This window comes from Rhinolophus sinicus, linkage group LG04 (assembly GCF_036562045.2).
Source record: "Rhinolophus sinicus isolate RSC01 linkage group LG04, ASM3656204v1, whole genome shotgun sequence".
NCBI lineage: Eukaryota > Metazoa > Chordata > Mammalia > Chiroptera > Rhinolophidae > Rhinolophus > Rhinolophus sinicus.
The window spans coordinates 188472520-188482891 of record NC_133754.1 but is presented as its reverse complement, the minus strand read 5'-3'; the positions used below and the strand labels follow the sequence as shown (position 1 = coordinate 188482891).

The window sequence follows — 10372 nt, the reverse complement described above, 5'->3', positions numbered from 1 at the left end:
TGCTGCTGTGTCCTCATGTCCCATCCCACCTGTCTCATCCTTAGCACCCCGTCCCTCTGGCCCCCATCATGGGGAGGGGGAGTTTTCATGACAAACACTGTAGGGGGCATCTGAGGGGCCATGAAGGTCACTGTCTCCTGAGACAGTTCGTGGGCATTGGCTGACCTCTTGGCAGTGGAGCCCACCCTCCCGTGGCACTGAGTCCCCGGCCACACCCTTCCCAGCAGAACCCAGTGGACCAGGAGCGGGCAGGAGGGGAGCACGTGGCCATCACCACCCCCCCAAGACAGTCCTGCCCAGTGGGGCCTTCTAGGTCCATGCGAGGTCCTGTCCGAGTCCCACGTGGGGAAGCAGAGCCTGGGACCCTCCCTGCGTTAGAAAGCCCTGACTCCGTTTCATTAGATGAGGATGGCATGTGGGTGCACCAGGGTTCATGACACATCCAGGGGAGTCACCCTCAGACCTCATGAGGCCAGCAGGTCAGGGACCTTGGTTGGTGCTCAGGCATCACGGGAGTACCAAGTGACCTCGGCTTTGAGATGTATACTTTCAGGGACTGGTTGGACCTTTAAAGTGGGGTGGTAGACGTGGGGGAGTGTGCCCATGGGACGGTGGGCCCTTCCTGTGGGACAGGCACAGAAGGGCGTGCCCCCCACCAGACTAGCTCCGTGCCACCTGGGACGGGTCAAGTGTTTGCTCCTCAGACTGTCGCCTGTGCCCATGGGCGTGTCTCCCCGTGCAGATAAGTTACCCAGCAGGGCGAGCCAGACACCCCTGCCCCCCCCCCCCCCGTCAGATTCCATCACGTGGGGTGGCCTCCCTGGCCTGGGCAGTGGCTACTCAAGGTCCTATTGCGCCTGCTCCTGGTGCCTCTAGCCCCTGGCCGTGTCTGGTATGGCCTGTGTCCTGCCACTGATGTGGGAGGTGCCCCCAAGTGTGGCCTCGGCAAGTCTGGGTTGGGCACCCCAGGAGCCAACTTCCGGCGGGCGGGCAGGGCAGGATGCACAGACTGGCCTGAGCGGGGCTGTCTTCACGGTTGGTGTGTTTATTGGGGTGAGGGCTGTGCGGGCACGTGGGTGGCAGTCTGTGCAGGATCAGGGGTGCGAGGCTTAGCCTGTCCTTGGGGGGGGGGACAGGGCTGACAGGATGGGGGGGGGGGGCGGGGCGCTCGTCTTCTCTGGGTCGTCTATGGGTTGTCGGTGACTAATGCAGGCAGGGTGACCTGATCCTAGGATGGAGGAGAGGCGCTCGGCGACCGCTGGTGGTGGGGGTCCCACCGCTCCCAGCTCCCCAGGGCCAATCCGAGTGTGGCCACGGCGGTCCCCCCTCCGCAGGGCCCCTACCGCATTGAAGAGAATGTTGTCAAAGCCGGGGGCAGCGGCCACAGTGCTGCCTGGGGAGGGGCAGCCTCCCTTCTTCTGCAGCCAGAGCCGCCCCAAGAGTCCAAGCAGCCCCAGGAGCACGAGGAGGAGGAGGGCGCCGCCCACTGCGGCCGGCACTGAAGTGGCCACTGCCGTGTCCCCTGTGGGCCACAGGGCACGTGAGCCTGAGATTCAAGCCCTCCCTGTCAGCCTCACACCCAAGGCCAAGGACGATGCCTGGGGGTGGCCGGTCCCTGCAGCCCGTGGGTTCCTGGGGTGCACCATCGTGCCAGCACAGGCTGCAGGCTAAGGTTGGGAACTTGGCAGACGGGTGTCAAGGACCCGGCTGGACCCCACTTCATTGTGAACTGACAACCAGTGCGTGTCCCAGCAACAGGCTGGCATCAGCATCCAGCCTGACCAGCCTAGACGTGCCCTGGGAGGGCACCCAGGGACCAGGGACCAGGGAGGAGGAATGGTCCAGCCCAGGAAGGGAGGGGACAGTGGGTGGAGGGAGGGGATGGTGCAGAGCCCTGCCTTGCTGGCGGTCCTGGCCTCTCTGGCAGCCAAGTGGGCCACGAGCTGCCAAACCACAGATGCCCAGACACAGAGCGGGGCCGGCAACCTGAGCAGGGCTTACCCTGGCTGGGTGCAAGCAGCTGGCAACGCTGCCCGGCCAGATACTCAATGTCATCCAGGGCAATGGGCCCCAGGGCTGGCTGACCGCCCAGAGTGGCTTCAAACACGATCTGATTGGGAGGGAGGAGAAGCTGTGTGGACTCGCAGAGGACACCCCACCTGAGCTCTCCCGAGCAGCCTGGCCTCACCTGGAACTCCTCGGTGCTGGCCACCTCCACCTGGCCTTCCAGCCACTGGTGCCGCCGGTGCCCGCCCGCGCCCCACACAGCCAGCTGGCCACGGGGACTTCTCAGGAGCACCCTCAGCTCGCCCTTGTCTGAAATCGGGCCGGGGGGCGGGGGTGAAGTCCCTGACCCATCATGATGCAAGGCTGCCCCCCGGCCTCTGCTGCCCCCACTGCCCAGGCACCGCTGGCCCTGCCGACGTACAGAATTGCTCGGGAAAGCCCATCTGGTACCAGAAGCGGAGGCAGGAGGCCTTGGTGGCAGGCAGAGGCTGGCTGTGCAGCCAGGCCGCCCGGCCCCCTGGGCCCAGCACGCTGGTTTCAAAGAGAGCAAAGTGGCCTGGAAACAGAGAGGGAGGGGCCAGCCCACAGGACTTGAGGCCTCTGACCCTGATGGCATGGGTTGGTTGGCCTGGGATGGGGTGGGTATGTGCCCCTGGGTGTGTGTGGCTCTGGGGTCCCTTCCCAGCTCAGACCCACCTGCGTCAGTGCCTAGAGTGTGGTCCACGGGGGGCTGGGGGTAGTGGGAGGGTGTGGCTCCACTGCTCCAGTCCCAGCTGTACCTGCCCAGGTCAGGCCAGGGCAGATGGCTCCAGCCACACAGGCCAGTCTCAAAGTCACAGGAAGCTGCAGGAGACCAAGGCAGTAAGTGGAGCTGCCCCTGCCCCTCCATCCCCTGGGGCAGCACCACTGCTGGGTGCCGGGTTGGCACAGTTGGCGCCACCCACAAGCCAGGGCCAGGGCCAGGCCGCAAGGCTCCCACCTGGCCGAGGGCAGGGTCCGTCCTGGAGGAGCAGGTCATCCACCGCCATGTAGGAGCGCTCTACCCCAGCAGCCACGGCCTCGAACACCACCTGGGCAGGTACAGGGCAAGGTGTGCTCACAAGTGGTCTGAACCGCCCTTGCGGGTGAGGAAGGACACTCCCCCAGGCACTCACCCTCCAGGCCCGCTGGGCCTGCACATCCACGCTGCCCAGGCGCCAGGCAAGCCCCCCGTGGTCATTGATGCTGAGCACCTGTCGCCTCTCAGCCTCCTCCACGTGGACCTGCAGGGTACCTGCCACGCCAAGCAGCCAGCTTAGGTCAGCAACAGTGGAGGAACGGTGCTGGCTCAGGGCCCTGCACTGATGGGCTCCCAGATGGCCTTGGCATAGGGGCCTGGGTGGACCCCATGGCCCCTCCTCCTGGCAGCCCTCACCTGGGTTTTGGAGGCTCAGGTGGTACCAGAAGGTCAGGCAGGAGGGCTGGGCCAGGGGCCTGTGCTCCTCTGAGGTCAGGGAGGCAATGTGGCCTCGTGGCAGTGTCTGTGGGCTTGTGTTCACCACCATATAGTGCCCTGGAGTGGGGGTGCCAGCTCCAGCCTGCAATCCCGCCCACCCTGGCCCCGCCCCTCACCCTGGCCCCGCCCCACCTGAACCCTGGGCCCCTCAGTCCTCAGCCCCACCCCAGGCCCACACCCTGAGCGGTCTCTGTGGTGTGGTCAGTGCTGGGGCCCCAGGTGGCACGGCCAGTGGTATTGGTCTGGCGTGTCCAGAGGCCCCCAGTGGAGAAGCCACAGGCTGAGTCTTCGAAGGAGCAGCGCTTGGGGGCCCAACAGGGCCCGGGCCGCAAGGCCACGTCATCCAGTGCCATGGTGCCATGGTACCCATCCCGGAGGCCCTGGAACAGCAGCTGGGGGCAGAGAGTGTTAGCGCTGGGGCCTTGCCCTGCCCCTCACCACCCAGGCACCGGACCTCACTTGGTACTGGGCACCAGAGTCCATCTGGTGGTGGAGAGTGGCCCAGGCCTCATGCCAGCAATTGCCATGGGTGCCTGACTGTGACCACAGGTGTGTGTCTGCCTTCCCATCCTGTCTCATCACTAGACGCAGTGTCCCTAGAGGGAGGGTGGAGTTTAGAGGGGACTAGACCCCCACTCCTGATAGCTTCCCACCCTCTCCAGATCCCCTGAGGGGGAGAGACAGAACTCAGACCCCTGTGGGTCTCCTAGCCCTGCCCGGCTCCAGGTCACTCACCAATCTGGGGCCCGTGGAGATGGTACCAGAAGGAGAGACACTCCTCAGAGGCTGCCGGCATCTGGGGCTGGGTGAGCAGGTGCCCACCAGGGCCCCGGGCTGGGGGGTCTGTGGGGTTCAGGAGCACAAAGTAGCCTGTGGGGTGGGGGTGGGGGACACGGCTGAGCTGCAGAGATGTCAGGCTCCAAGAGGGGCACACGCTGTGTGAGCATGCCCCCACCACCCAGGTCTGGGCGCTGCCTCCCAAGTCTGGGTGCCCTCGCCCTACCTTCACCTGTGGTGTGGTCATATCCAGGGCCACGGCTCTCCATCCGGTGCCAGTGGGCATCTGTGAGGTGGCCCGTGTGCCAGCCGCACGTGTCCCGCTCAAAGTTACAGGAGACCTCTGGGGTGGGGCAGTGGTGGGGTTAGCAGCCCTCCTGGGTCCTCAGAGGTTAGGGGGACTTGCTCTCTGGAGTGGGTCTCCCAGAGGTCTGGGTGGGGACGGGGCGAGGGAGGGAAGGACCTGTGTCTCTCTTGGTGGCCACTGAGGTACTGCAGTCCTTCATGATCACGTTGTCCACCCCAGCGCCTTGCTGGCCAGGGCCATCCAAGTCCACCAGGCCCACAAACTCCAGCTTCATGGGGGGCACAAGGGAGGAGGAAGGGGCTGTTAAGTCAGAGCCTGCTTCTTGCGCCCAGGCCCCCAGGCTGCCCTCCTCACCTGGAAGGGCCGGCGGCGTGCCCCCAGAAGGACCGTGTCCACCTTCCAGCTCCTGCTGCTGCTGCCGCTGTTGCTGCTCGGGGCCTGCCACACCAGCTCCCGGGTGCTGCCCTCCACCACGACCAGCGCCAGGAAGCCTGGCCAAGGGGGTCACCATGGGTAGGCCCACCCCACCCCTACCCTCCTAGAGGGTGCACCTCAGACCTCTCACCGCCCCAGGGCTGGGCAGAGGGCCTAGAGGGACAGTGGTACCTTGGGGGTGACTTTGAAAATGGTAAGCCAAGTGGAGTTCACAGTGGGGGCCTGAGGGGCCTAGGGGGGGTGTGAGGACCCGGGCCTCCGCTGTCAGCTGCCCCCAGGCCCTCTGCAAAGACAGGAAGTGCCCTGGGAAACAGCAAGGCAGCTCAGAGCAGATTCCTTCCAGCGACCCCCCAGCTCAGAGACCCTCCCTAGCAAAGAGGCAGAGCAGGGGACCCCTCTGGGGGTACAATTCACAGGCAGGCTCCAGGCTTCCCTGGGCGGGGAACTGGGGCCTCACCAGCAGCAGCTCCACTGGTGCCAGGGTCCCCACTGTCCTGGGCCAGGAGACGCCCCCACTGAAGCCGTCCCACGCTGGCGTCCTCCCAGCCCCCGGCCGTGGGAGGCTCGAAGTCTGTAGTGCCTGCAACACAACGGGCACTGAGCCGCTTTGGGCCCAACGCCCAGCAGTGGGGAGGGTCTGGAGGGAGGATACCCCCCTCCCCCTTCCCCCTCTCTCCCCCTCCGCCCCTCACCGCACTCCTGCTCATCCTCGCCCCCCTCGCACTGCTGTTGGAAGTCACACAGCTGCTCTGGGGGGACACACAGGTCACCACAGGAAAGATGTCCTGGCTCACAGAACCTTTGGGGCTGCAGGCTGGACGGGCCCGGCCAGGATGCTGGGCTCCAGAGCCCAGGAGGTGAGTGGGACACCTCTGTGGGGGCAGAACAGAAAGAGGGTCAGGTGGGGGGGGGGGCAGCGCTTGCCGGGGGGAGGAGCTCCGCAGGCTCACCCAGGACTGGTTGGCAGCCGTCGGACAGGATGAGGTCGTCCAGGCCCACCACGCCTCCTGGACCCGTCTGCCCTGCCAGGTGAATCTGAGAGCACAGGGTCTCAGGAGCCCACCTCCCTCTGTTGTCCCCAGGTTGGCTCCTCTGACCCACACCTTGTACTTCGTAAGTGCGCACACCTCCTCCCATCACACCCCCACAGCCCTTCAGGAGGGGCCATTGGAAAGCCACCCCGCCTTGGCTCTGGTCTCTCCACACACATGCTGCCCACAAAAGAACCCACGAGCTTCCTGCAGACAGCCTGGAGGCCCCGACCTGCTCCCTGAGCTCCCTTCCCCAGCTCCCTGAGGGGCTCCCTGGGCCACCTGCTTGTCCCCCCAGCGCTGCCCTTGCTGGCCTCACCCGGAAGGGGTGCTCGCTCTGGATGTCAACCCGGTCTCGGACCCAGGCAGCCCCCAGCTCCCCATGGCGCCTACGCAGCAGAATGGGGACCTGGGGGGCACTGGGGCTCTGAGTCTGCAGGAATAGCTGGAGACAGCTGGCCTCGGACCCATGCAGGTAGTGATAGAAGATGAGCTGGAAAGGGACGGGGGATGGTCAGGGGAGACTCTCTGGGGCCACAGCAGCCAGGACAGGCAACCCTGCGTCCCCCACCGCTTCACCGAGCAGTTGTGGGGGCCCGATGCTTGGAACTCGGGGCTGGAGAGGACAGCAGGGGCAACGGGCTCAGCCATGGACACCAGGAAGTAGCCTGGGGAGAGAGCAAGCATGAGCCGGGTGGCAGGGCGGGCGCTGCGGTGGGCGTGGGCCAGGGCAGTGGCTGAGGGTCCCCACTCGGCCTCACCCTGAGCGCTGTTCCGGCTGTGGTCACGGCGAGGCCAGGCGGGGTGCTCAGGGCCACCAGCGCTATGGTTCCGGGTCCAGCCCTCAGAGAGCTTCCACAGGCCCAGGCCTGTCTCAAAGTCTGTGGACATGTGGTGGCCTAGGGAGGGAAGCGGGGTTCAGGCCATCTCTGGGCCCCTAGCCTGCCCATTGGTGCTGACTGCCCCAAGCCGTGTGGCTCCGTCTCCAGGTGGACACAAGCCACCCCACCTCCAGAAGGGCCGTGCCAAGGAACAGCCCCCCCCCCCCCCCCCCCCCCGTGTTCTCTCAAGGATCCCTGCTCACTGCAGGTGGGCGTGTCCTCATCTGAACTGTCCCCACAGTTGTCGTCCCCATCGCACAGCTGGTGGGGCTCCACGCAAGCCTTGTTCCGGCAATGGTGATGCCCCAGAGGGCAGCGCGCCTGGGGGGCTAGGGTGGGGGAGGGTTAACTCATCACCCTGGCCCCAAGACCCTGGGGATGGGGCAGCTGGGGGAGAAGCTCAAGACCTTGTGGGCCAGGAGCGTGCAGGCGAGGAGCTCCAGCTAACCCATTGTCCCCCAGATGTGCCCCCCCACCCCTACCCCCCACACAGGGCCTTACTGGGCAGTGCACAGCCCCAGAAAGCTACGTCATCCAACGCCACAGCGCCCCTGTGGGTGGCATTGCGGATGGCAGAGAAGGTCACCTGAAGAAAACAGGGTCCTTAGGACCTAAGTCAGGGCTCAGACCTTTCCTGCTACCCCCACCAACCAGACCACCCACAGCTCACCCGGAAGTCACCCCGGATGCGGCCAGTGGCCACCACCAGCTCCTGCCAGCCTGGGCCCCAGGGTCCCGAGCTTTGCCACAGGGTCAGTGTCTCCATTCCATGGGTCAGCTCCAGCCGCAGCTCAGCCACATCTGTAGTGGGGGATCCTGGGGCACTTAGGTCCCTCTGGTGCCTCCCAGCCTGCTGGCTGTGCCCTGCGCCCAGGACCCCTACCCCTTCTTTGGGGCACCCTGCCAGTCTCTGCAGCAGTGCCCCTTCCTTTCCCAGTCCCTGGGTTTAGGACACCCCACCCAGGCCGCAGGATCGGGGGTCCAGGTGCACACCTGCAGAGGCTGCGTGGTACCACAGCCTCAGCTCACAGGTGGGGGCCGCCTCGTGTAGGACAGGGGAGCGCAGGGCTGCGGTGGACGCCTCTTTTCCACGGTGGGTGACAACCGCCACATACCAGCCTGAATGGGCAGAGAAGTCAGATGAGGCAGGAACCCAAGAAGGGAGGGGGTGGCATGGAGACGCCCCCACACCAAGCCTCACCCAGGTCAGTGCCAAGAGTGTGGTCTGAATGGAGCCCGGGGTCCTCTGGCACAGCCCCTGCCCGGTCTCGGAACCATCTGTAGCCTGAGGTGCTGATGTCTCGCCAGCCACAGGAGTCCTGCTCGAAGTCGCAGGTGAAGGGGGCACCCAGGGGGGGTGAGGCCCCATGGTAACCTGGGATAGTGGGCGGTCAGGTGAGCTGCCTGTGGAGGACTGGCCCTGCCCGCTCCCTGTACAGCCATGGCTCACCACACTGGGTCTCGTCCGAGCAGCCCCTGCAGTCACACACGAAGTTGCACATGGCCTCGCTGGGGGTCCTGCAGAGGTTGGGGACCCAGGCCCAGCCTGGGGACCTGGCTGCCACCAAAGAGACAGCTAGGTGGTCTGGGGCAGGGTGATTTCCCCACCCCAGTTGGTCGGAGACTGTCCCAGTTCTCAGAAACCCCTCAGACTCGGGCACCCCAGGACATTGGTCATCCTACTTTGGGGCCCAGGCAAGGAGGTCGAGGGAGGGGGCTGGGTCTGAGGCTAGAGGCCCCCTGTCAAGGCCAAGCAGAGTACATCTGGCCTGCGAGAGGCTGACTACACATCAGTACTGGGGGGATGTGGGTGGGTCTGCATGGGACCAAGGGCCCCCCTAGGCTGGAGCACCCCCTGGGGAAGGAAGCAGGAGACCAGCAGGGAAGCAGAGGCCCCCTGCCAGGAGAGTGCCCCCAAGGGGAGGCACCATGGGTGACCCAGGCCCCCTCAGGCTCCATGCAGTCCAAGGGCACGGATGTGACTCCAAGACCCTCTCACCTTGGGCCTGGGAGAGCGGATGTTTTCCCTGGTGGGACAATCCCCAGGACCCCAAAGGCTCACCCTGGGGTCCCCCACGGCCTTGCACCCAAACCCCCGGCCAGCCCTGCTTCAGGAGCAGGACCTGATGACTCACCCAGGAGCAGGACCAGGGTGGGCAGGAGGTGGCTGGGCAGAGGCATGGTCAGAGCAGAGGGTGCGAGGCCAGGAGCCATGCTTGCACTGGGCAGCCAGTGGGGACTTTGCTGGGTTATCAACCTGTGGCCCCATGGGCTGACTGCTCTAATTGGAGAGCGGCCCCCTGGCCAGCCCCTCCCCTTGCTGATGAGGTACTCTGGGTTGTAAAAGTGTCCAAAAGGGGCCCCTGCCCCAGGTCAGCCCCCACCTGCCCAGCAACTTCAGATCAAAGGTCAGGCCCCGCTCATCATGCCCACTGCCACACAGCCCTGCCTGGTGGAGGCACCAGCTGGGGCAGTGCAGACAGCACCGGCTGCAGCCACTTCTCCCGAGGCCTCTGTCCCCACCTGGCTGCGAGGTCAGCATGGCCCAGGGCTACCAGCAGGAGCCCAGCTTGTGCAACCCATCACTGCGGGCGTGGGGCAGCAGCCAGAGACCTTGACCATGTCCATCCATCACTCAGTCTGCAGTTCGTCTATAGAAAAGCACTTATCTGTGGACAACTGTCCTGAGCAGCATGGCTGGGCGTCCAGGAGCCTAAAGTGTTATGGCACAGACCAGACCCCCAGGGCAGGGTTGGGAGTCAGGGTCTGCCCACAATTTACACTGACCTGGGAGTCTGTGTCACCGGAACCTGTTTCCTTGTCTGTAAAATGAGGTGGCAATAGCACCTGCCTGGTGGCTACCCTGAACTCACCTATGCACACGTGATCACAGGCAAAGTAGGAAGCACCCACACTCAGTAGCCAAAGGGACACTGTGTCTCAGTGTATCTGGCCCTGCCCTCCGTGTGACCCCCCCACATACAGCCTTGCACCCAGAAAGGAGAGGGTTCTGGGAGAGGAGACAGGCTTCCAGAACATGGCTGTTGGAAGCCCTGCCCATTCACTTTGAGCAGGAGGCCTTGGCTGTGGGACCTGCTCTTGGAAGCAAGGTGTCACAGGTCACTTTCATGTGTGACTTCAGCTGGCTAAGCAGAGACCCTGAAAACAGGCAGCCATGACGGTGGTCACTGGCACCCTCTCTGCCCTGTGCCCTGGGAAGGCTACCCTGGCCCTGGCCGGCCCTGAGGGACCAGACACTAAGCTCTTGCATAAGGGCCAGGTGTGCCTCCTCCCAGATGTCCTTGGGGATAGCAGCCTTGTGGAGGAGCAATTAGGCCATAAACGGGGACAGCAGCTCCAGGGCTCCCTTATCAGACCCCAAAGGGCTGAGTATGCACTGCCACTCCCTGGGGCCCCAAAAGGTGGAGTCAAAGGGATC

The 10372-nt window shown here is 65.0% G+C and overlaps 1 protein-coding gene across 9 annotated transcripts; it reads right to left on the bottom strand.

The window, feature by feature from the left end:
- Positions 1 to 1025: 1025 nt before the first annotated feature.
- MAMDC4 (MAM domain containing 4) lies at positions 1026 to 10333 on the bottom strand. 9 transcript variants are annotated; one of them, XM_074331395.1, is made up of 29 exons: positions 9057 to 10333; positions 8384 to 8479; positions 8135 to 8308; positions 7927 to 8052; positions 7604 to 7734; positions 7435 to 7519; positions 7137 to 7262; positions 6814 to 6951; positions 6632 to 6720; positions 6372 to 6545; positions 5972 to 6056; positions 5714 to 5893; positions 5479 to 5601; positions 5193 to 5324; positions 4941 to 5077; positions 4743 to 4854; positions 4506 to 4622; positions 4238 to 4372; positions 3962 to 4098; positions 3681 to 3894; positions 3422 to 3559; positions 3162 to 3280; positions 2987 to 3077; positions 2704 to 2850; positions 2429 to 2563; positions 2189 to 2316; positions 2002 to 2110; positions 1344 to 1522; positions 1026 to 1228 (listed from the first exon to the last, which is right to left on the bottom strand). In XM_074331395.1, exons 1-29 carry the CDS (start codon positions 9145 to 9147, stop codon positions 1187 to 1189), a joined length of 3690 nt encoding a protein of 1229 aa, XP_074187496.1. In that variant the 5' UTR covers positions 9148 to 10333; the 3' UTR covers positions 1026 to 1186. The 9 variants fall into 9 exon arrangements, with proteins under 9 accessions (XP_074187496.1, XP_074187494.1, XP_074187489.1 ...); XM_074331393.1 differs by lacking the exon at positions 9057 to 10333 and having other exon boundaries at positions 5972 to 6545; positions 8384 to 8978; XM_074331388.1 differs by lacking the exon at positions 9057 to 10333 and having other exon boundaries at positions 3162 to 3559; positions 5972 to 6545; positions 8384 to 8978.
- Between the last annotated feature and the right edge of the window lie 39 nt (positions 10334 to 10372).

Bases quoted from the DNA above. Each gene is read 5' to 3' on its own strand.
- MAMDC4 (XM_074331387.1), bottom strand. From the start codon at position 8,435: ATGTGCAACTTCGTGTGTGACTGCAGGGGCTGCTCGGACGAGACCCAG. The intron at 6,721-6,813 runs GTGAGGCCGAGT...CTCTCTCCCCAG, and splicing joins CAGCCGGAACAGCGCTCAGG to GCTACTTCCTGGTGTCCATG. The intron at 2,317-2,428 runs GTACGTCGGCAG...GCCCGATTTCAG, and splicing joins GGGCTTTCCCGAGCAATTCT to ACAAGGGCGAGCTGAGGGTG.